General features: G+C 38.9%; 2 protein-coding genes and 1 long non-coding RNA gene across 3 annotated transcripts; 2 read left to right on the top strand and 1 right to left on the bottom strand.

Annotated features, from left to right (window-relative positions):
* Window positions 1–294: 294 nt before the first annotated feature.
* Window positions 295–21430, top strand: LOC109171631. Its single transcript, XR_002052631.1, has 3 exons — window positions 295–305; window positions 12515–12521; window positions 21324–21430. It is a non-coding gene; the product is annotated as an uncharacterized LOC109171631 (long non-coding RNA).
* LOC109171628 (putative ripening-related protein 1) lies at window positions 10806–11451 on the top strand. The gene has a single exon (XM_019320686.1). It carries the CDS (start codon window positions 10866–10868, stop codon window positions 11442–11444), a length of 579 nt encoding a protein of 192 aa, XP_019176231.1. The 5' UTR covers window positions 10806–10865; the 3' UTR covers window positions 11445–11451.
* Window positions 21431–21621: 191 nt separating the features above from the next.
* LOC109171627 lies at window positions 21622–24332 on the bottom strand. The gene is made up of 3 exons (XM_019320685.1): window positions 23897–24332; window positions 22809–22863; window positions 21622–22167 (listed from the first exon to the last, which is right to left on the bottom strand). Exons 1-3 carry the CDS (start codon window positions 24113–24115, stop codon window positions 21815–21817), a joined length of 627 nt encoding a protein of 208 aa, XP_019176230.1. The 5' UTR covers window positions 24116–24332; the 3' UTR covers window positions 21622–21814.
* Window positions 24333–26274: the final 1942 nt, after the last annotated feature.

The raw sequence follows: 26274 nt of genomic DNA, 5'->3' as shown, positions 1-26274 counted from the left end.
TCATTTTGATCCAATTACATTGTAATTTTCGGGTCTTGGAACTAATTCCCATACATCATTTCTTTTTAATTGATCTAGCTCTTCTTGCATTGCATTAATCCAGTCCGGATCATTTAGGGCTTCTTCAATGCTTGTAGGTTCCACTGAGAAAGAAAACAAGAAAATAAAGCATCTATATTTGAGGATCTTGTTTTTACTCCTTCTCGTGGATCTCCAATTACTAGCTCTGGAGGGTGATTTTTAAGCCATCTCAAATCAGGTTGTAGATTGCATGGATTTTCCACCTTTCCTTGCTCAGTAGGTAAGTTGGAGGTAGACTCAATTTGCTCCTCAGATTGTTCTCCAACTTGTACTTCTGCTTGAGAATTTTGTATTTCCACGTGTGGTTCTTTATTTTCTTCCACGTGTCCTTCACTATTGTAATCAATGTCCACTTGGTCTATTCCCTGTACAACATTATCTTTAAAAGATATGTCAGCATCATTAAATGATTTTTCAACTTGAAAACTTTCCTGATCATTTTTGTTGCTTTGGGTTTCCTTCTTGTGGACTTCATCAAATGTAACATGAACTGATTCTTCTACCACCATTGATCTTTCGTTTAATACTCTGAAAGCTTTACTGGTAGATGAATATCCCAAAAATATTCCTTCATTTGCACGCTCATCAAAAGTCTTTAGATATGTTTTACCATTATTAAGAATAAAGCATTTGATACCAAACGTATGAAAATAGTTGAGTTTAGGTTTTCTCCCTTTCATAATTCGTGCGGAGTCTTATTGTAAGACTTGTGTATCAAGCTTTGATTTTGCGTGTAGCATGCGGTGTTGATTGCTTCAGCCCAATATCTTTTAGGTAGCTCGGCTGGCGTAATCATCACACGTGCGGCTTCTTTTAGCATTCTATTTCTTCTTTCAGCTACACCATTTTGTTGTGGTGTACGTGCGACAGATAATTGAAGTAGAATTCCTTGAGAATTGCAGTAGGCTTGGATCACTTGGTTCATGAACTCAGTTCTACGATTGGTTCGAATTTTAGCAATTTTCAGGTCTTTCTCGTTTTGTAGTAGCTTTAGAAGTTCTGGCAGTTTTTGTTCTACTTCATTTTTTTTTTTTTTTGAGAAATATCCTCCATGTGTACCTGGAAAAATCATCAACAACTACTAGTGTGTATTTCTTACCACTTATACTTACTGGGTCTACTGGACCGAAGAGATCCATGTGTAGTAGACTTAGCAGTCTTGTTGTAGATTCTTGAGTCTTGGATTTGAATGATGACTTGATTTGTTTTCCTCTTTGGCAAGCATCACATATTTGATCTTTCTTGTAAATATTGTCGGGTAGACCTTCAACTAGTTTATTTCTTGCGAGCTTGTTGATGGTCTTGAAGTTTAGATGGTTCAACTTTTTGTGCCATTCCCAACTTGTTGCGTGTGAGTTGTTTGCTAGTAGACATACTGATTCTTTTGTTGTGTTCCAATCAACCACATACATATTTTTCTTCCTTATTCCTTCGAGCACAACTTCTCCCGTGGAATCACTCTTCACTTGACATTTGTCTTTGAAGAATTATACTAGGTATCCATTGTCACAAAATTGGCTTGTACTTAACAAGTTGAATTTTAGACCTTCAACAAAGGATACATCTTCAATTTCTAAGCCATTGCGGGATATTGTACCAATTCCTTTGGTTATGTCGTATCGTTCATTTCCACCGAATACGACTTTTGGTCCTTCGATATTTTTGAAATTCACAAGACTAGATTTATTTCCAGTCATATATGTCTAGAACATCCACTATCGAAGTACCAAATTTCCTGCAAATAAATTACACATTTTTAGGTACCCAACATGATTTGGGTCCTTGGGTGTTAGTCATTTTTGGTACCCAAATCCACCTTGTACTCACTGATCTAAGTTTAGGTGATTGGTAACCATTAAACACATTATAATCATAACTGATTTTTGAAAACATTTTTGGTGCCGATTTTTGAAAATTGACTCGATTTTTTGGCACTTGGGAAGAAGATTGTTTGAGCCTATGATAGGCATTAAATCTGGACTTAGTCCATGGTTTAATATTATCAAACCAATCTTGTTCAGAGGGATAAAATCTCCCTGCCCCAATCCTCGAATTCCTTCCCATTTTTCTATGAGGGCTTTTTGCACTTGACTCATTGGTGTGTTTCCATTTAAGAACAAACTTTTGCCTTTTTATAAACTGCTTAGCCGAAATATTATTTCTTTGAGGCTTCAACCTTGTAGCATTAAATTTGGCATTAGTTTGGCAACCAATTCCTTGTCTCATTGTGCTATCTTGACTTTTTACAAATTTTACCACTTGAACTTTATTGTTTAAAGTAGTTGTAAAATTGGTCAATTTCTCAGAAGCTTGAGAACACGATGGATCATAACCAAGTCCGGTTTTATCACTTGAGGCTTTTTGGATATTTAGCATTTTATCCATTATTTTGGATGAATGTGTAAATGTTGTTATAATCTCTCTAAGGTTGTGTTCTCTCACTTCCCTTGATTTACACTCTTTTTGAAGACAATTAATTTTATCCTTCAAGTCTTTCACTTCCAATAGAGCATTTTGCAAATTTTCGTTTAATTCATCTTTTTCAAGAATTAAAAGATTATTGCGCTCTTTGAGTTGAGAGTGAGTGTCCATTACAGTTTAACAATCTTTCATTAAGTGAAAGAAGGACTCTCTAGAGAATTAAGAGTTTACAAAGTCATAAGATTTAGATGTTACCTCATCTTCTTTATCTTCATTAGCCATAAGACACATGTCTTCGTAGGATGAGTTGTTGGAGATACTCATGCAAAACATTGCATTGTCATCTTTTGAGGTGTCACTTTCATCACTTGAAGATTCCTCTGACTCACTTGTTTCTAGTGGGTCACTAATAAGTACTTTTCTTCTCTCCTTTGTGGACCTTTTATCTTTGGTCTTGAATTCTTCCTGTTGAGGGTTAGAAATATTTGTGTATTGACTTTTACTTACCGTGAGGGGTGGACAACTTGCTACAAAGTGTCCCGACTTTCTACAATTGTAACACAGATTTGAATCTTCCTCAACCATTTCTTTCTTCGAATTTTTCGTTGCATTCCATGGTTTTCCTTGTGGATTTTTCTTGTAGTTGCTCCTCTTCATGAATTTCCTAAAATTTTTGACAAAGAGAGCAAATTGATCATTAGGCAATAATTCATTTTGTACTGACCTTGAGGTTGATGGTTGCTCGGCTATGAGCGTATTGTTCTTTTCTTTATGATCTTCCTCGATCCTTGACTTCATTTCAAATTCATAAGCCTTTAGATCACTAAACAGCTTATCGGTTGATAGGGTTTTTAGATCTCTATGATCTCTCATGGCCGTGACCTTCATATCCCATGTAGATGGTAGACCATGTAGGAATTTGAGTGAGACTTCCTTTTGATAATTGTCTTTTCCAACATCATTAATTGCTCCTAAGATTTTGGCAAATCTCGTTTCCATGTCGGTAATATTCTCGCCGCTTAGCATTTTGAAATCCTCGAATTTCTTTAATGCTATGGTGAGTTTATTATCCTTTTCTTGCTCATCTCCTTCACCAATTTGAATGAGCGTTTCCCAAACTTCTTTTGCGGATTGGCATTTTCGAACCTTTGGAAATATCGTGTCATCGATAGATTTAAACAAAATATCCTTGGCAATATTATCCAAGTTATTTCTTGTTCTATCTTCACGAGACCATTCCACCTTCGGTTTTGGAATGTATTGTTGAGTGTCGCTTGTTTGTACGGATGAAGTATTGACTTGCAAAATTTCAATAGGACCGTACTAGTGATCACTTTCCACATTTCATCATGTAATGTGGATAAATGTACCTGCATGCGAATTTTCCAATCATCAAATTTTTCTAAGGAAAATAATAAATTTTGGGCAAGAGCCATATCTCTTTTCATCATCTTGATTTTTCAAGATCTGTCTAGCAGTCAAAGTTGACTCAATTAGAAAACTGCTCTGATACCAATTGTTGGTCCCGATAGGATGGTAGAAAGTCTAGAGGAGGGGGGGGGGGGGGGGGGCTGAATAGACTTTCTAAACTTTTTCTCAATAAACAACTCTTTGGTAACTTCAACTTTAAGTAACAAGTAAATAGAGAAGAGTTTAACTTGAGCTGCACAGCGAAATAAATATGTGTAAAGAGTTATGCCCAATCAATAAATTGAATCACATGCACGTGTAAGATAAGCTCAGATGATGTGTAAGGATGACATGAATATCTTGAATATTTAAAGGAGATGGTTCACTCAATATTTAACAATAGTATTCAAGATTATAAATAAGACTTCGTGTCACGTCAGCCGTATGATAAATGTCACATGCAACACGTCAAACTTGCTTAGAGTAAATCAAATGTTAAGCATGGAAAGTTTGAGTTACATGCATACGTGAAAACACACTAAACCCGAAAGATTAAGATAGACCGTGAATAGTAAACGGGTTAGTCAAATAAGATAAATAGATAAAGCAAATTATGTAAGTGCGGTATGTAAATGAGAGAGGCAATTTATAGTGGTTTGGAAGTGGCGTAATCTTCCTAGTCCACTTTACTCCATTCACTTCTAGGAGTAATTCACTATTTTCCACACACAGTTACAATAGTGATTAAGCGCTACACAAGCACCTCTTCCGGATGTCTTGCACACAGCTATATCCAACTCCGAGTGTCTCGCACACAGCTACACTCAACTCCGAGTATTTCACACACAGCTATACTCAAACGCCAACTAAGTGTTTTGCACACAGCTACACTTAGCAATTACGAGTGTTTTGCACACAGCTACACTTACTAGAGTATTTTGCACATAGCTATACTCTTTTTACAATTACAAATACAAAAGTAATTGTATCTCTCTCCAACTATTTTTGAGACTATTCGGACTAAGTCTCTCTTCTAGATATTTCAAAGAATATTTAGCACTTGCACTTGTTCCTTAGCTTCTATTGTGTGTCTCATGTGTTCTCGTTCTTGTGCTATGTTTCTCTTCAAGTCTTCATGGCCTTTTTATAGATAATCAAATATATCCGTTGGAGTGGGATATTTTTATTTTTGAATTTTGAATCTTGTAGCCTGATATTGTTGACAATGGTGGGTCTTCAATTTTGATTTGATTGTCAACTTGCCTGACAAGATAATATTTTATTTCAACTTGATTTTCAAGTTGTTCCTAAAATATTATTTTCCTTGTCTATTTTGAATTTCCAACGTCTCTTTGCAATAAGTTCTTCTGATAGAATTTATTTCTAGGATAAGATCTTTTATCCATGCCTTCATAAATTTTCCACCGTTCTGAACATATCTTCAGGAAATTTGGATTTTTGTGACATGTGAAATGAACCAACATAAATTCTTTCGAATTTATCTATTTTCTTATCATCTTGCTTCTTTGTTGCATCTTGCTCTTTTGAGACGCATTGTGCTTTAAAAATCAGATCTTGCTTGTTTGACTTGGCACTTCTTGCTTCTTTGACTTGCTACATCGTGCTTTTTTTGATTTGGCCACATTGTGCTCTTTTCGCATCTTGCTTCTTTAACTTCAACACATTGTGCTTGTGTGATCGTTGTATGTAAGGACTTCTACCATTTCGCCGTTAGGCTCATCCAGTCATTCTTTGTAACTCCATTGTTTAGTACTTCTGTTCCGGATGAATACTTGTAGGACCAAAATTAATTCTCCAAATTAATTTTGTTCTTCATGAGGTAGACTTTCCCTTAGCATACTCACTTTGACATTCTGATATATGATGCTTGTACTAAAGACCTAAATTCTAAGGGGATCTAAAGTGCATTTGGCTCATCAAAACTTTATTACAAAAATATTCCTATCAAAGTTTAAAGATCTAGGAATCAAACTAACAGAGCAAAAGGTAAAGATGGGCATAGTTGCCCTGCAATGATCAATTATCGTTCCTACGTAGGAAAGAATAGGTGCACGATCAAATAATAAGAAAGCACGAAGCTTGGAGCAATCAGTGAATAGCTCAACTGATATAACATCCCGATCCCAGAGCCAGGACAATACTTCTTTGCAAGCAAGAGCCTCCGCCATGAGTAGTGAAAAACAAATCTGAAGAGGGCTGTTGCAAGCTAATAACCCCCATCGTGTGAGAATAAAACCGCCCCGAATGAGGCCCTCCCAGTAGCCGGTTGAAACTTGCGTCGAAGTAGCACTTCATATGACCTTGAGCAGCAGCCATATGACCATGAGAGATTAACTTTTTATTCTACGAGCCAATCCTTTGCTTAATCTTATCTTCAATATACGAGAATGCAGCCCGTTTATCCCTCCCAACAAAGGAAGGCAAACCCAAGTATTTCCCAAAGTTTGGGGCCTGAACCACGCCAAGAACTTAAGCCACACCACCCCTGTCTACATCAGCTATATTCCTGCTAAAACACACACTTGATTTATGGAAATTAACAGCCTGACCTGAGAGGCTCTCATACACATTTAGGCACTGTTTAACCACCACAACTTCCTCGGTAGTAGCTTTGAAGAAAAGGAGGCTGTCATCCGCAAAAAACAAGTGAGATATAGGAGGTGCACCCCTCGCCACCCTACATCCGTGAATCGCACCCTCCGCTTGTGCCTTCTGCAATAATAAAGAAAGACCATCCGCATAGATAATGAAAAGATAAGGGGGGAGGGGGTCACCTTGCCTCAAGCCACGAGTGGGAGTGACCTGACCACCAGATGACCCATTTACCATAATATTATATGAGACTGTAGTGACACACAACATAATCAACTACACCCACTTCTCATCAAAACCCAACGCAAGCAACATTACACACAGAAAAGGCCACTCCATCCGATCATAAGCTTTAGCCATATCCAATTTAAGTGTTCCCCACCCGAGTACCCCACACTGCTTTCTATTAAGATAATGTCCCACTTCAGCCGCCACAAGAATATTATCAGTGATAAGCCTTCTCGGAATAAACACACTCTGGGACTTAGAAATAAGATCCCACAGGAGTGGTTTCATTCTGTTCGCTATCATCTTGGCCATGGTTTTATAGATTACATCACATAAAGAAATAGATCTAAGATCAGCAACCGTTTCAGGGACACTTTTTTTCGGGATAAGAATTATATTAGTGTCATTTAGGCCCCCCGGGAAGGAGCACGAATTCAAACAATCAACTACAGAACCAGTAACATCCTCTCCTACTACATCCCATAAATGCTAATAGAAACCAGTACTCACCCCATCAGGCCCCGGAGCCTTATCTGGAAACATTGAAAAGACTGTAGATTTCACCTCCTCAAATTCAAAGGGACGAAGGAGAGAGGCGTTCTGACTTTGAGACACGCGGGGGGGAACCGAAGCAAACAAGCGACTCTCACATACAGAGTTACTAGAGGAAAATATATCTTTAAAATAGCTCAGGATCTCAGCCTTCATTACATCTCCTTCCACCCAATCACCAACATTATTCTTAATCCTAGAAACCAAAATTTTCTTTTTTTTTCGAGCAGAGGCATACCTGTGGTAGAACGTGGTATTGGCATCCGCATTCCGCAGACAGTGTTGTTTCGCTCGCTGCCTCCAAAAAGTGTCCTACTCTGCCTCCAGCTGGCATAACTGTGCCTCAAGACGTTGGAATTCAGCCAGGGAAGCTGGATCCCTACAATTACTGAGAGCCTCCTGATCCCTTCGCATAGGGGTGTTCAATCGGTTAACCGTTCGGTTAACCGAACCGTTTTAACCGAACCGAATTAACCGAAGTTTTTTTTCCTTTAACCGTTAACCGAATCGAAGTTTGCTCTACAGAATTCACCGAACCGAAACTTTTTTCGGTTAACCGATTAACCGAAATTTTTAAAGCTAAAATTTAAAATTTTAAAAATAACACCTAAAATAATAAATTCAATTAAAATAAAATACATATCATAATAAATTCATAACAAAATATACAAAAACAATAATTATAAACTCCAAACATCCATAACTTCAAATTAGTATATATATATATATATATATATATATATATATATATATATATATATTAAAATTTCGGTTAACCGTTCGGTTAATTCGGTTAACCGACCTTTCGAACCGAATTAACCGTTAACCGAAGTTTTAAAATTCCTTTAACAATTAACCGAACCGAAAAAGTTCGGTTCGAAAACGGTTAACCGAACTTTGTCGGTTCGGTCGGTTAACCGAAAATTATCCGAAGTTTGCACACCCCTACCTTCGCAGGTGCTTGATGCGATCCCCAAACTTGTGGAAGTGATTGCCACCCCACGCCATAAGTCGTTGACCACAACACTGCTGATAGGACAACAACCCATTAACTCTCCCCTCCTGCCAGGCACTCTCCACCACACCCCTGCACCCCTCGTCCAGAAGCCAAGCCATCTCGAACTTAAACCCTCTCGGTCCGTTTCTCCCATGCATGCACGTGGCATTGAGATTAAATAAAAGGGCCGAGTAATCTGAAGAACGAGTCTTAAGATTTTTCACAACTACACTACCCTAAGCCTCGCACCAGCCTGCATTTTCCAACACTTTATCCAGCCAACACTTTATCCAACCTTTCTTTAGTCCAAGACTCAATACCCTGACCCTTCTCCCAAGTAAAGGGATGTCCCTTCATAGGAAGCTGGAACAGGCCACAATCGTCAATGACCTCCCCAAAATCGCGTAGGAGACCATCTGGATGCGGATTACCACCCCTCTTCTCTTGCTGGAATAGGAGATCATTGAAATCTCCTAGAACAACCCAAGGGAGCGTAGAATATCTTGCAAGGGTTCTAAGTAGGTCCCATGAATCCTTTCTTCTATTTCTCTCTCGGAAACCATAGAAACAAGTCATACGCCAACATGATCCACTCACTCGACTAACTTCCACATCGACATGATTTTTTAAGAAACTCAGCAGCCTGGCCGTATAATTCTTCCTCCAAAAGAGAGCCAACCCACCACTTAAACCGACATTGTCCACAAAAAAAAAAAAAAAAAAAAAAAAAAAAGACCTTCGAAACCAAGCTTGACACATAGATTTTCAGCGTGAGTCCGTCCCACCTTGGTTTTCATAAAAAACACAAACTCGAATTTCTTACGGGACACCAGGTCCACAACTTCACGAACAGTGCATGGATTGCCCAAGCCACGACAGTTTCAGCTGATAGTACTCATGAGGACAGGCGGGTCTGGGAACCAGAACCCGCCAAAGACAAGTTATTTGACCCTGCATCAATCATAGCCACATCTTCACCGCCTAGCACTATCCTCCTTACCCCCGAACCCATGCCCTCACAGCGACATTTGGAAACAGCAACAACACTCATGTCGCCGTCAACACCACCGCCCACCAACTGCCCAGCATCCGCACTACCAGTCATCGTATCGCCACTGCCGGCGTCGTTAGCAGGTAGCGGTTTACCACCCACTGGAATTAACCATGGGTCTCCAACTGCACGAGGGCCCCTTGCAACCCCCGCCCGTAGCTCCTCTACAAAGGGATACTGATCAACGGGAATCCTCACCTCTCTCGCTTTCAGACAGAAGCGGTGTGAATGCCCCATCAAACCAGAAAAGTAGCAAAAATTGTGCAACCTCTCATACCTGAAGGTTACCCAACATGTCGAATTATCCCTTTTAACAAGCTTCATCCGTCCCTTTAATGGCTGTGATACCAGTAAGGAAACACAAATCCGATAAAACGATAACCATGGTGCTCACATAAACCGCTCATCATGTTTAACGAAGGAGCCCCGAAAATTGTCGATCTACTCAAGAATGACCTGCGAGGAACCCATCGGGAGATCATGGAGCTGCACCCACATGTCAATGGAATCAAGGGCAACATCACCCGGGAGAACCCCATCTAGCACCTGCCTACAAATCAACGCATTATTTTCAAAAGACCAAGGGCCATCCTCTAACACCCTCTACACGTCCGTCTCATTGTAGAAGACAAAAAGGAACACATTCTGCTACAGCTCGAAAACCTGGATTCCTCTAACCGGTTGCCAGACGGACGCCATCACCTGCCTCATATACTCAACATTGATTAGCTTAGTGGTTAGAAAGCGACCAACAACAACCCACGTTGCCTCCACTCCATCGGCAACCTCACCAACGCCCTCCCCAACCGGTTCGAAACTAGCGTCCTCATCCTCTAGGACCAAATCTGCCCACCGAGTTGTAAGACCAGCCACCCTACCCTCTGCCGTCGGATTAGCCATGCAAGACACCTTACTGTCGTAAACCAGCAAACTGATGGAGAAAGAACCGGCAAGTGACCGAAGAAAAATCAAGAAAACGTCGAAATCCTAGCAAAACCATAGGAGGGGAACAAAACCCTGGACAAAGCTAGAGAGAGAATTTACGAGTGGAGTGTGATTATTGTAGGTGAACTTTGTTTTCATATAATCAATTGATTTGTTGTTTGATCAACTAGGTATTTTTCTAGAGATTTAATTGATGGAAAAGTATTAAACCCACTTTGAGTGCAATATGAACATACACCATACATTATTAGACATATTATCGATCATTAACTAATTTCATCCATCGTTTTTGTTAGTATTTATATAAGGCGCCTTGCCTTGCAAGTAAAGTCCTTGTAATCATTCCAAGACGTACTGAACTTTCAAGATTGTTATTTCTACATATTAAACCACTACTGATAGAGAAGTATAAGTTAACCCCACATGAAGACTTGGCCACTCTACTGGACTATGCATTGATTAGATCAATTTATATTTACTGATTCATTTTGCCGGCCAAGATTTATACGCACCAATAATTCTGAAGCCAAAACCCAGCATTCTGACGGCTAAGAAAACAGGCAAACAATGAAGCTCATCATCTTATTAGAATTAACTATTATTTTGCATGTTTTTGCTTCTATAGTAGTTTACTCCTCGGAGGCTAGACGACTACAAGCCTGCAAACCAAGTGGTCAAATACAAGCCAAAGGCCCCCAACCAGGATTGTGCAGCCAGGTGAACACCACAGATTGTTGCGTCCCGGGCAGATTCTACCCTCTTTACAAATGCTCCCCGCCGGTTTCAAAAACCACCGCGGCAGTGCTTACGCTAAACAGCTTTGAGAAAGGCGGGGATGGATCGTCGCCGTCAGAATGTGACGGCAAGTACCACTCCGATGACACGCCGGTGGTTGCGCTCTCGACCGGATGGTACAGTGGGGGAGGGAGGTGCCACCACAACATCAGCATCAGTGGCAATGGCGGCAGGAGAGTTAATGTTTTAGTTGTTGATGAGTGTGAGTCGACTATGGGGTGCGACGAGGAGCACCACCATCAGCCTCCTTGCTCTAACAACATCGTTGTTGCCTCTAAAGCTGTGTGGAAAGCCTTAGGTGTGCCTCTAAATGAATGGGGAACCTTGGATATAACCTGGTCTGATGCTTAGGCTCAATCTCCTGCTTCTGTTTCTACATGTTTTCAAATTTCAAACTCTTTGGTTCTGCTAAGATTTTCCTTGTGCGTAGGGAAAACAACACTTTTGGGTCCTGAATCATTTCACTTTTGAAATTTTGATAATTGATTTGAACATATTTAGTTCCTTAATTGTTCATTATATTACACTTTTAGTCCCCATTGTTATATAATTATCAAATTTCATTAACAAATTCTTTTTTGTGTAGTTAATTTTGTCAATTAGAATCAATGTCCACGATTAAAGTTTTGCTCTCTCTATGGGAACATTATTTTTATTAGTGAATATTACTTCTAAATTATAAAAATAATCATATATGTTAATGGAGTTTGACAATTATATAACACTAGGGTCTAAAAGAGTAACATTACGAACAATTTAGGGGCTAAATTTGTTTAAATTAACTTAGAGGGATCAATGTTTTTAAAATGAAATAATTTAAGGGCCAAAATATCAAGTAAATCTCATCTAATGAAGGTAGGATTCTTTTTCCCATGTGATTGGAAATATATGAAATTTATTCAATTATATATGTATTTATACTTGTTAGCAATAGGTTAAAAGTCTCTTATAAATATTAAGAAATTTGTCTCTCATACCATTACCTAGATAACCATACTAGCTATTTATCAAATAAATGTGTCTTTCTCAACACTTTTTTACATATATACTTTTTGAATTTTTAATATTCTTGTTGAATATTGAAATTTTTGTATGATTTATTAATTTAAAAGTAATTTATTAAACACTTAATTATTAGTTATGTTTTTTCTTTTCTTTTTAGTGTTTGTTTATAGCAACGCTATATTAGAGAATTTTAAAATTTTCATAAGAAAGCTTAAACGATTCAAACATCTTAATTAATTTTTTAGATAATTTAATTCTTATGTTTGTAGTGTATCACGAAACGTGTTAATTAATTTTTCCTACAAAGTTATTCTGATCAAATACATTCCTCAAAAATATTTTCTCGAGAATTTAATTGATGGGAAAGTACTAAATGTCATCTGAGTGAAATATGAGCATACACCATACATTATTAGTAGGAGTGTTAGCGAATAGAGCTTTCGGTAAACTACTTGTGTTCGTGTTTGGTAATCGTTCGTTTATTAAGGTAAACAGACATAAATGAACAAATTTTTGTGCTTATTTAATAAACGAACAAAGTTTGAACATTTGTAGGCTCGTTTGCTAAGAGTTCGTGAACAAGCTCATTAGTGTTCGTTTAATAATGTTCATAAACAAGCTAGTTTAGTGTTCCTTTAAGTAACATTCAAAAATATACTCATTTAGTGTTCGTTTATGATTGTTACAAAGAAACTCATTTAAATACAATTTATTTTATTTTATTTTATTTATCCTAGTCTCCCTATGATTCTCTCTTCTATATATTCCCTCCGTCTGTACAGTTATAATTACTGTTCATCTAATACGGTTTATATAGTTCTCATCGGGTATCAATAGTCTCATGTTCGTTTCTTGTTTTCTCTCAATGGAACCCCAGCACAGTAATGTTGACGGATCTGTTAACTCCTCTGAGCGGACCGTTTCTGATGCTGCCATTACTTTTCCCACTTTTATGGTTGTCAATTCACTTTCTACTACCCATCACTTTATCAGTATTAAGCTTACCCACAAAAATGTCTTATTTTGGGGGACACAAGTAGTTCCCTTTTTAGAGGGACACGAGCTCATAGGGTTTATTGATGGGAATAACCCATGCCCGCCAGCCTTCCTGTCGGTTGTCGCCGACAGCGAACCACAACCAAACCCGACCCATGCCGTGTGGTATCGCCACGACAAAACATTGATGTTATACATCGCGGGAAGTTTGGGTGTTCATCACTCTCCGAAGAAGTCATGCACCTCTCCGTTGGACGTTGTACATCGCGGGAAGTTTGGGTGTTCATAGAGCAGTCTCTAGCTTCTTCTTCTCGTGCCCGATCACTTAATCTCTTTGGTCAGCTACAGTCTCTCTGTAGGGTGACTCCTCTATTGCTGATTATATTGGTTGTGCATGTGTTGTTATGGAAGACCTAGCCTTGGCTGGTCGACTGGTTGGTTTGGACGAGATGAAGTTGTACGTGTTTCGTGGGTTACGGCCAGGATATTAAAACCTAACGGCATCGCTTTCAGTCTGTGGACACTCTTGCAGAATTTGCCTATTTTCTCGACGCACAAGAGTTCATTCGCGGCAACGACGGGTCCTCCCCTACCACCTTCACTGCTCAGCGGGGAGGACAGACCCGTCGCAACAGAAACTGAGACGGAAATCAAGGTGGCGGTGGTCAAAGCGAGCAGCATGGAAATGGCAGATGAGAGCAAGGCGGTCGAGGCAACGGTGGCAGCGGCGGCCAATCTAAATGTCAAATTTGTGGGCGCAATGGTTTCACTGCTCTTACATGTTACAACCGCTTCAATAATAAAAAATATTCTCATCCTCAAGCCAACTTGACATATCAAGATAATAGTTCAGACATTAATCGTTCTCAGGTTTGGATTCCAGACACGGGAGCAACCAACAATGTGACCCTAGACATCACAGCTCTATCTACGTCTGAGGAATATGTTGGTAATGACACATTGCGTGTTGGTGATGGTAAGGGTTTATCTATTATTCGTGTTGGCCATGCCTCCTTTAATACCCGATCTAGGTCTTTTCAATTATCAAATATCCTTCATGTTCCTAGTTTGTCTATATCTTTATTATATGTTCAAAAATTTGCTTCAGATAATAAAGTGTTCTTTGAGCTTCACCTTTTTTTTTTTGTTGTGAAGGATATCAATACCAAGGAAATTATGCTACAGGGCAATAGCTCTGGGGGTCTATACAAGCTTCCTATCATCAGTTCGTCTCCTTCGGTTTTTCTTTCTGCTTACGCATCCGAGTCAGTGTGGCATGATCGCTTAGGTTATCCACATCATCGAGTCTTACATCGTATTCTTCAATCTTGTTCGGTTAGTAGGTCTAGTAAATCTATTCCTTGCAATTCGAGTTTATGTAATGCGTGTCAGGTAGAGAAATCTGCTCGATTCCCACTGCCACGTGTTGAGTATTCCAGTTCCAATATTCTTGATTTAATATACATAAACATTTGGGGTCCAACTCCTTTGTTATCCATTGATGGCTATCGTTGCTTTGTTATTTTCATGGATGATCACTCTCGTTACACTTGGTATTATCCCAAGAAATTAAAATCTGATATTTATGCCATCTTTGAAAAATTTTGTACTATGGTTGAGCGTTCCTTCAATAGAAAAATTAAATCCATTCAATCTGATCTAGGAGCTGAATACAAAAAATTACACCACTCCTTTATTCAGTTAGGAATCACTCATAGACAATCTTGTGCCTACACTCATGAACAAAATGGTCGTGTCGAAAGAAAACATAGACACATAGTTGAAACGGGTCTAACTCTCGTGGCTCGTGCCTCTGTTCCGTATAAATTCTAGGATTTTGCTATTGACACTACTGTATATTTAATTAACAGAATGTCATTTGCTATTTTAAATAACTCCAGACTCTAGTCCTCATCTTAAGTTGCATAAATCCCCTATATCCTACTCTTTTCTTCATGTCTTTGGGTGCCTATGTTATCCCTATTTGCGATCATATAATAGCCACAAGATGTCCTACAGATCTTCTCCATGTGTCTTTCTAGGTTATCCTAAGTTATTCCAGGGTTATAGGTGCATGGACTTACAGACTAATAAGGTTACTGTGTGTAGACATGCGTGGTTTGATGAGGATATCTTTTCCTTTGCTACTAAAAATATTTTACAGACACCACAGGCTCATCAAACCACTCAATGGGCAGAATTGATCCTACATGTAACACCCCAGATTTTCGAAACTTTTAAAACTTATATAATAAAGGTAAATTCTCATTAAATCCCAAATAGAGCAGTACTAAACATAAGAATACGGGGTGTTATGCCACATCTGAACTGGAGAACTCAGATACACAGGCTAAACTATCTAATTATCCTTAAACAACATCATTACATCATTACGGCACGCAGGCCGAATATGAAACTATCTATCTAAGCCTTGGGTCCTCTAGCGCGCTCCGGAGCTAATCGTCTGTGCCTGAAAGCCAAATATATCTGTTCAGCGAATAATGCTAGTAACCCACTCTAACGCGTTGAAATACCGTATAAGTATATATATATATATATAGTCTCAAAACCGGAATAGACTCGACAGATAGGGATAAGCACATTCAACAGTTATAACTAAGCATATAAAGATACTAGCATATATCCTACGGTCACATATTCACTTCATCTTCATTCATATCGTCATTCAATTCGTATCTCATCACACAAGCACACTTTGGTGGCGCCACAGGACCAATCGCATGCCCATACATGAGGGTCAGCGCATATAGCTCTGACACGGCCCCGCAGCACCCTACCTCGTATCGCAACACGAAGGGGTCGATCGCAACCGACCGATGAACCGCAGCTCATCATAATGTTTGATCGCAACCAGTGGACCACAGCCCAAGAGTGATCATCTGACCGCAGCTAGGAATATGAACCGCAGCTCATGTAAAACGTTTGATCGCAACCAAACAGTGGACCGCAGCCCAAGAGTGTAATTCTGACCGCAGCCAGCTTCTGAACCGCAGCTCAGGAATAACCAATTTGATCGCAACCAAATTGGGGTATCACGCACACATAACACAAAGCAAGCACATGCAACCTCACATTAACACATTGGGGGAAAGGGAGAAAAACGTATAATGAAACCTATGCGTGGTCATCCACATACTAGGATTAATCCTAAGGGGTTCATACTTCTTCCTCCTAGGCCAACCGGATACCAATTCGACTAGCATGCGATATATAAGACTCATTTATCCTACGAATGGTACCCAAAACATCAACTAGACTTAGGCACGATAAACGGAGTCCATTGGGACACCACGAGGGTCGGGGAAACATCAAACGGGGAAGCCGAAGTCCCAAGTTGGGCAAGTTCCAGCGGGTAGCCGGTGGGTGGAGAATCACCCGCCGGCGATAAACCTCCGGGCAGCGGGTGCCCCGCGGGCAGTCGTCTGCCCGCCAGCTGCCCGCTGCCGGTGGCGTCGTATTTCGGGCAGCGGGTAGGTGGCGGGTCCCCCTACCCCCCACTGACTCTTTATCAAATTAAACGTCCCGGGATCCTTCGTGGAACCCGAAACCATGCTTAGACGCTTTTAAACGTAATTGGTGACACCACGTAGACAATTAACGGATCAAAAGCAAGAATCATATAACACACATCCTATCATGATTTCTAAGTATAATCAACCCCCGAACATGCGAATTCCCACCCAATTATATCAAGAATATCACAATACGAATTTCACGATTCATCCTAGGGCTCTAATCATATTTAAATCATCAAGATCATAGTTCATCTTTTAACATCAAGAAACATCAAGATTTATCAAGAACATCACATAATCATCAAGAACCTCTTATCATCATCAAGATCATCAAGATCCCACATAAAATCATCTCACCAATTATCAAGATCATATCATCAATAACATAAACGATTCATCGAGACACAAGCATAGAGAAGAAGCCAAGGAAGGAGATTATAGCAAAGAAATTAGGTTTTGTTAAGACATGGGTTACCGCTCAGCCTTAATTAATTTCCTTGGCTATGAAGGGTCTTTCTTTAAGATTTCTCCTTTCTTGATTTCTCCTAAGGGAATTCTTGGAACTTCTTGTGTGGTGTGAGTTCTAGGTGCCTCCTATGCCCCCTATTTATATACCTAAGAGTCCCAATTGGGGTCTAAATACTATGGGCTTGCTAATTCTATTCCTTATAGGACTAAGGAGTTGGTTTTAGGGGTGAGGGTCCATGGATTATGGTTGACCCTTTCTTAGTTGATTAATGGGTTTTAATTCTCTTTTAGGGTAAGTGATTAAATAATATTAGTTAGGGTTAGGGGTCGTAACACGGGGTGTTGCACTACAGCACACTGCCACTGTTGTGATGACGGCTCCAAAGGAGGAACCAGCGGGTGGGGAGATCCGGCCAGTCCCACCCGCGGGAGACCCTCACGGGTCCGCGCATCCCACGGGGGCTCCACAAGAAGAACCAGCGGATGGGGAGGTCCCCCAAGTCCCACCCGCGGGAGACCCTCACGGGTTCGTCCTTCCCGCGAGGGCTACTCACGGGCATAGACAGCAGGATGCGACGCTTTCTTCTGTCTCCACTCGACCCAGGGGGCGTCCGCGACGAAAGTCAGTAAAATCTATCACTCGGACTCATACGATGGAGACTCGCAGTCGATCTTAGGCACCGCCCACAGCTTTGAGTGCTCAGATTTGTCCTCCAGATCCCACTTATTACACTCAGGTAGTAAAACATGCAGAATGGCGTGAGGTTATGGACCAGGAATTCAATACCTGTATACAAAATCAAACGTGGTGTCTCGTATCCTCTCAGACAGGTATGAATATTATTGGGTGTAAGTGCGTCTTTCGCACAGATGGTTCTATTAAGACTTGAGAGACACAAGGCGAGATTAGTAGCAAAGCGATTCAATCAGGTACTAGGGCAGGATTTCTTTGACACATTCAGTCCAGTGGTAAAACCCACTACTGTCAGGTTACTTCTTTCCTTGGATTTATCTTCTAGTTGGGTTATTAGGCAGCTTGATGTCCACAATGCTTTTCTAAATGGAAATATGTCTGAAACGGTGTATATGAAACAGCCACCTGATTATATTGATGCTCAGTATTCCAATCATGTCTTCTTACTTAAACGTTCTTTGTATGTCTTAAAACAGGCTCCTAGAGCTTGATTTAATCGTCTACATACGTTTTTACTTTTTGTTGGGTTTCAAGCATAAAAAACGAATATGTCTCTATTTTACTACTCACAAGATTCTGCTTATGTGTATCTCTTGGTCTATGTTGATGATATACTTGTGATGGGAAGTAATCAGGATCTTGTGGCTCGTTTGATAACAGAATTATCTACTGCATTTAAAATTAGAGATCTTGGAGAACTTGGTTTCTTTGTTGGGATTAAGACAATTAAATGTGATGATGAAATTTTACTTTCGCAACAGAGATATATGAATGATATTTTGAATCGTGCTGGAATGGCACAATGTAAAGCATTATATACTCCTATCTCTGTTTCGAAATCTATCCCCTTCAGTGCAGATATATATGAGGATCCAACGCAGTACAGAAGTTTGGCAGGAGCACTCCAATATCTAACTATCACATGCCCAGATCTATCATTTGCAATCAATCAGTTATGTCAACACATGCACGCTCCCACAGTATCACATTGGGAGCACCTAAAATGAGTCTTGAGGTAAGTTAAGGGAACAGTTAATTTTGGCTTGCGTATAAGAAAGTCAGTATCAAGAGAACTCCATGCATTCTCAGATTCTGACTGGGTTGGATTCCCTAAGGACCGCAAGTCCACTAGTGGTTTTGCTGTGTTTCTTGGATCTAATCTCGTCTCTTGGGTCTGTAAGAAACAAAGAACCGTTACTAGATCTTCTACTGAGGCAGAATACAAAGTTCTAGCAGATGTTTGTGTTGAAGTAACATGGGTAATCACTGCTGGAAATTACGGAATTTCCAACCACCTGAAAGTGATCTTAAATCACTTTGAAAGCAAAAAGTGGTCGGAAATTGCAATAAAGGTTTTTCCGGATACCAAAAGTGGTCGGAACAAAGCTTTCGACTTGATTTAAGATCACTTTCAGGTGGTCGGAAATTTCATAATTTCCAGTAGTGAATCTCTTTGCTGCGTGAGATTAAAGTGTCAAGTATATATATCTATTCCAAAATTATGGTGTGATAATCTTGGTGCTACTTATATGTGTGCAAACCCCATCTTCTATGCTCGCACCCAACACGTGGAAATTGATTATCACTTCGTTCGAGATAAAGTTGGTTATGGAGACATTCAAGTTAACTTCATCTCTACAAAAGATCAATTTGCAGACATATTTACTAAAGCTTTACCTAGTCCTAGATTTTCTTTTCTTAGAGACAAGCTACATGTTACTAGTATATCATTTGCTTGAGGGGGAGTGTTAGGACTAGTATTAGGACTCTATGTATTTGAGTCATATCATGACTCATTATTCTAGTCTCTCTATGATTCTCTCTTGTATATATTCCATCAGTCTGTACAATTGTAATTACTATTAATCTAATACAGTTTAATAGTTTATACACTTCTCACCATTAGTACTTTAGTTTAGGCGTTATTAAGCATATATTTAAAAAAAAAAAAATCACTTTTATTTTTCCTACGGTCCTACTCCTACCAGAGTAAACCCATTTGATACTTCTCACCCACGAGGGCTGATTAGGCAAATTATATCATGCACCACGGTGCATGATCAATCATGCACCGCGCGTCTTTTTTTTTTTAAATGAAAATAAATCGTGTTTGTTTTTTCGCCGTTTCGCACCCATTTGTAAAAAGTAACCCTGTTCTTCAGTGTCATTTTGTACACACTGCAGTTTCAGTTCAACACAACTACAGTTTCATTTCGATATAACTATAGTTTCATTCGATATTTATAGACTCAAATATGTGAAAATGTTATTTAATTTTATTTTATATACACTATAGTTTCATTAAAACACAACTACATGATCATTTTGATATAATTACAGCTTCATTGTACAATATACACTCAAATATGTGAAATGTTATTCAGTTTCATTTTATATACACTGCAGTTTCATTTCACTATAACTACAGTATCATTTTGATATAACTGCAGTGTCGGTTTAGATATAATGTAGTGTCAGTTGGTATTTAATACACCAAACAAGCGGACTCTGTTACCTATAACGGCAGACCGTTTCTTTACTTAAAGAAACGGCACCGTTTTTTACCGCGGTGCACATGCACCGCGGTCTATGATATAACGACTGGATGTGCACCGCGGTCTATGATATAACGACTGGGCTGATTATGCACAATTCGTGCTCCTTTTGGAAGGAGTCGTAAGCTCCGTCCAGAAAGAGCTTTGCTAATTAGGATGAAAGAATGAAGAAAATATAAACAGATTATTTTTTGTTAACAAATGAATTATGATTTATGAAAATTACATGTGTTTATTTAGTTAGCATTTATGATCAAGAGCGTTAATGAATACGTTCGCGAATGTTAACGAACATGTTCTCGAACGTGTTCGTGAACATTAACAAACACTAATGAACGCTTAACAAACGAACAAGGACATGATTTTTAAAAACCATAACAAACGAATATGAATACGAACACTTCAAAAATCTTACCAAACAAAAAGAAACAACCTATGCTCGTTCATATTTATGTTCAGTTCGTTAATAGTCCTATTATTATTAGACATATAATCATTAATTAAATTCAGCCATCGTTTTTGTTAGTATTTAACTAAGACGCCATGGCCTTGCAATTAGTTGTGAAATCATTCCAAGACGTACTGAACTTTCAAGATTGTTATTTCTACATATTAAAACACTACTGATAGAGAAGTATTAGTTAACTGTTAACACCACATGAAGACTTGACCACTCTACTGGACCATGCATTGATTAGATCATTTTATATTTACCGATTCATTTTGCCGGCCAAGATTTATGCACACCAATTAGATGATGATTAAGTTCTGAAGCCAAAATCCAGCATTCTGACGGCTAAGAAAACAGGCAAACTATGAGTCTATGAAGCTCATTTTATTAGAATTAACTATTATTTTGCATGTTTTTGCCTCTATAGTTTACTCCTCGAAGGCTCGAGTACAAGCCTGCAAACCAAGCGGTCAAATACAAGCCAAAGGCCTCAACCTGGATTGTGCAACCAAGTGAACACCACAGATTTGGGAGAAGAGATCAAGATTCGAAACTCGGCAGCGGCAATGTAGGGATTATGCTCAAAGTGGGCAATTACTTGTGCACCGACATTTGGCCTTGTCTGCTGAGTCACTGAGTTATGGTGATTTACATCATCTGATCTCACATGCTCTATCGGATCGTGGCGTAAATGACCCTTGGAGTTTGGGATTCAACCTTTTGGAAAAAGATTGTTGCTTCCAGGGCAGATTCAATTTTATCCTGTCTATACATGTTTTCAAATTTCAAAACTCTTGGGTTTTGCTAAGATCTTCCTGTAATATGTATCTAAACTTGCTTCAACAAGTGTACTTTGAGAGTATAATTATAATCCAAATATGGAGAACAACAAAATATTATTACAAGGGTTCAATCTGACAAGTGTATATGATCTAGTAGCTTAATTAGTGTCCAAACTATATATATGGTGAGCACCAATAAATGGGCTTTGATGCTGAATTATACATACCACCTCTTCATTGAGATAGCGGGTTTGCAGAACGAAAGCACTCTTTCGTTCGCCCATAGTAGATTGGTTTGGTGCCAGGATATGTTACAAAATTCCACCCAAACGCTGATCCACCAACAATATACGTCCCCTGATCAAGATCGTCTACAGTTTGCTGGCTTGGGGAGAGATTTCCCGATAATACTGGCTTATCTTCAGAAGGTTTGGCGGATTGTCTCTCTGGTGGAGGCTTCTCCACGGGTTTCTGTCCATCCCGCGTATCTCCTAACAAATTATGGCCTTCAGCTGCCTTCTTAAGTTTCTCTGGCGGTGGTGCTTCTGCTGTCGTCTCTTTGTAAAGATCCATCAAAAGATTCAGCTCTGCGCATAAATGTATACACAGTTACACACACATAAGCATGCCATCATTCACCTTAGGTTGTGTAAAATTGAATATAATACTCTGGAATGACCATGACTCATGGAGAACCTGTTGGGCGTCGGGCAGGTCGGCCAAATTCAGCCCCTGCTCGAATCGAGATGTGGCACTGTGGCTCACCATGGTGGAATGTGGTTAAATGGTTAATGTCCACCTACTTATCACCAATTGGTTTTAACTTTTATTTTAAGAAGATATGACAACCAGATAACCAAAGAACTGTGTGGTTAAGCATGTAGCGCTGACATCCAATAGAACCCAAAAAAAAAAAAAAAACACACCCAGGAAACATTTGGGTCATTGGGTGGTTTCCTTTATCATGAAAAGAAGTTGATACTTGATAGCAAACTTGATAAAATTCAACAACATACTAAAGTCTGACCAATTTCAGAAGTATATAAGATGCCAAAAATTCTGAGAAATGAATATCAGCTGCAGAATGCACTTCTCAGATTGATAATAGAGATGCAAGTAGTTTAACGCAATAGTGATGAATCTCATGAAAAGCTTCCAGATAAAGCGTTAACACTAGAGAATAAGTCCCATAAGAATATATGATAGAAATACATTAGCAAAAGCTTACGTTGACGAATTTCAGTAGCAGCCTTGCAATTCCGGAAGTCTGGACTACGGAGAACCTTCAAGAAAACAATAAGAAACTTAAGCCTCTTAACAAAATACTTTCAAATGAAATTAGCAGAAAGTATTAAACTAAAGCCTTTTAAGCCCTTTACCGGCCTTCACCCAACAATCCCCCAGCCACCGGGTGCTAGACTTGGCCTTTACCGGCCTCCGCCCAACACCATATATAGGAATATATCCACATCCAAAGAGAATGCTTGATATGTATCATGCCACAATTTTAGCTTCAAAGAATCAGACTAAAATGCGATTACAGCTTTTTCCATTGTATCGATCATAAAGACCCAAATCAACTATTCCCTCATAAATTAAGACACACATCCTAAACAGAGCCCCCAAATTCAACTAGAGAAGCTTGCGCGTTCATGCAATAGAATTACTGCCAGGCACCATTAATCACTAAATTATGACGCAAAGGAGTTCTCGAAAACAAGATCTTCTAATTAGAAACTATTCGACATTTATCCATTGTAGCCAATAGCATTGTTGCTTCCCGCTCCTAAACTAACACTGCAAGCAATATTGTTGAATAGCGTTTGTGATTTAGACTGTAGTGGCTTTAACTCAAAACAAAATAGTCACACAGGAAGGTTAAAGAAAACAGATGTTTTAGTAAACCGAAACGAAGAACAAAAATTAGAAATATCACAAAAAGGAAACTAAAATTAACTCAAACTTGTACTTTCCATTGAGCAAACAAGTTAATCATAGTAATTAACAAGAAAAAAAGTGGATATTGCAACCTAATAATCTCCAATTACGGGACTATGAAACTGCAATCGGGCTAAGGGCAAATAATCTTGCCCCAAAGTTGCAAAGCATGATTTTAATTTTTTGCCCTATCCTTGAAATCTAGATGAAAACAATTCGCTAACAAAACTCTAAATTCATGGTGAAACAACTGGGCAAAAAGGACAGATAACTATAAGAATTGAAGTGCCGACAGCAAAAGAAACCCATAATTGAAAGAAAACCTAAAATTGAATTCCAAAATTTCTTGGAAATTAAGAGAGTTTAGTGTGCTTGTACCTCAATGACATGGGGTCGAAGTTCTTTGACTATGGCTCGCATCTTGAAGTAAGGAGTGCTCTGCAAATGTGCGACGTCAAGAGGCCTCTTTTTGGTTTTTGGCGGCTGAGATAATGGAGGAGCAGACGGCGGTGCCGGAGGAAGTGGCGGATCAAGATGGGCAGTTTCGGGTGGGTGAGGAAGGGCGGTGTGGGTGATCGGTGGGTCAGATTCACCCATGAATAGTCCTTTCTGAATCTGAGGAGGCTTTTCCCAATTCAGTGTCAGTACTCAGTGAGAATCTAAAGATTCATTTCCTTACACAAGATATTGCAGATAGGCTAATCCACGCTCTGCATTTGAGCAGTTCTACCATTTTTATATACTCAACAATTATTTTTCAACATGTTTCCGTACAGAAAAAGTTCACCTTTAAAATATGTTTGTACGACTGAACTACTCTGATGTTTGGTTCACAGGGAGGGGTTAATTCTATTTTTTTCCGTATATCTCACTTTCAAAAATGGGAGAGCTATTAATGGTATTCTCTCCACCACTACTAATCTTATTATAAGGAGAGTGGAGGTGAGTCCGTCATGTCTTATATGTGCCTCTTTTCATACCATGCATTTTCTCATTGAGTGTGAGTTTGCACAATTTGTTTGGCATGAGTCCCATCTCCCCATTTCTTTTGTGGTTGGGAATTCTTTTTCTGCTTGATCCCAAACTGCTATGGTTGTGTTAACTAGAGACATTCTTGTGAAAGTAGTTGTTGTACTGTATCACATTTGGAGGGCACAGAATGACGCGGTTTGGGATGCTAGCATGTAGCGGTCGAGACAGATTTGGAGGGTTGCATCCATTGTTGTCATCACCTGGGAGCTCGCTACTGGAGCTGCTGCCTCGTCGACTGTCGCCGACTTCTACCTTTCCGGCACGTCAGCAATCGCAACTGGAGAATGGCGCACTGCTCTGCTATTTCGACGCTGGGTTTTCTACACTGCAAGTAATATTTCAACATTTTGCTTTTTTTTCCTTTTGTTCATCAAGTTTGCATTAAATTGCACAAAGACTAGATTGTTTCGGCGGTTAGATTCCAACCTTTTTTTTTTTTGTATGTACCAACAATAGTAAAATGCAAAACATGTTACCTTAAAAGTTAAAGTATCAACTATCATTCTATCAAGTATCAACTATCAAAGTATCAAGTTATCAATTATCAAGTATGTAAGTAATGTAACTTCTAAATAAAATAACTAAGTAAACAAAAATTAATTAACCCCTTCAAATGTACTCCAATAAAAATTAACTAACCCCTTCAAATGTACTCCAATTCTTATCACAACCCGATGAACTTGAAGTAAGAGATAGAATCTTCATAGCAATTCTTTTCAAGTTTGGAGTTCCCAAACCAAAAGTTGACCACCATGCACATTGCTACATCAAAGCAATAAAAATATTAATTATAAAATATGTTATATCTTATATAGTCATATTATCATATGTATTAAAAATTTAAAATTTAAAACTAGTATGTAACTTATTTAGCCGAATCATATTGCTCATTATTAGACTCACATCCTTTTAGTGCAATTGATTTTCCAATTATGCCATCTTTCATCTTATACTTGGACAATTCCTCATTCGATACCTTATTTTGCATTTCTATATCACCATAATAATATGTCTCGAGGAACTCAATGCATCCAAAAGAAACAACATCATCCAAATGAAGCAAAGTATCCTTAAAATGGTAATAAGGGTTCAACAACAACAACAACAACAACAACAACAACAAAAAAAAAAAAAAAAAAAAAGTCATCAAATGAAGAGGAGTATCTAGCCTATTTTTCATCTTCTCTTCCATTATTCTAATAATAGGCTTATAGTTTTTTTCAACTTCATTCAATGCCTTCTTAATTAATGTCTTCTTTGGCCTGCATTAATGTCATCAAATGAAGAGGAGTATCTAGTCTATTTTTCATCTTCTCTTCCATTATTCTAATAATAGGCTCATAGTTTTTTTCAACTTCATTCAATGCCTTCTTAATTAATATCTTCTTTGGCCTGCATAAGCACACCATAAACAAATCCCATTGAAGGTTTCTTATCCTGATCAACAATACGAAGCACATTCACCAACAGTGCAAAAACCTTCAAGCATAATGCAACCCCTTGCCAAAATGCATGACTCAAGACAATAGAATAGGCATGTTTCTCTTTAACTGTTTTGGCAAACTTACATTCATACCACTCATTGCTTGTAAATATAACCGTTAATTCAACTTTCTTACCAGCTAAACTCGGTAGAGTAAGAAATGCAAAAGCAAACCTAGTCACACCTGACCTAACCATGTCACGCTTCTTTGTAAAAGATCTCATCATTGCCAAAGTTTTAT

The sequence above is a fragment of the Ipomoea nil genome, unplaced genomic scaffold (genome assembly GCF_001879475.1).
Source record: "Ipomoea nil cultivar Tokyo-kokei standard unplaced genomic scaffold, Asagao_1.1 scaffold0322, whole genome shotgun sequence".
In the NCBI taxonomy this organism is placed as follows: Eukaryota; Viridiplantae; Streptophyta; class Magnoliopsida; order Solanales; family Convolvulaceae; genus Ipomoea; species Ipomoea nil.
The sequence above is the reverse complement of the archived record's forward strand: the minus strand, read 5'-3'. Positions and strand labels throughout refer to the sequence as shown.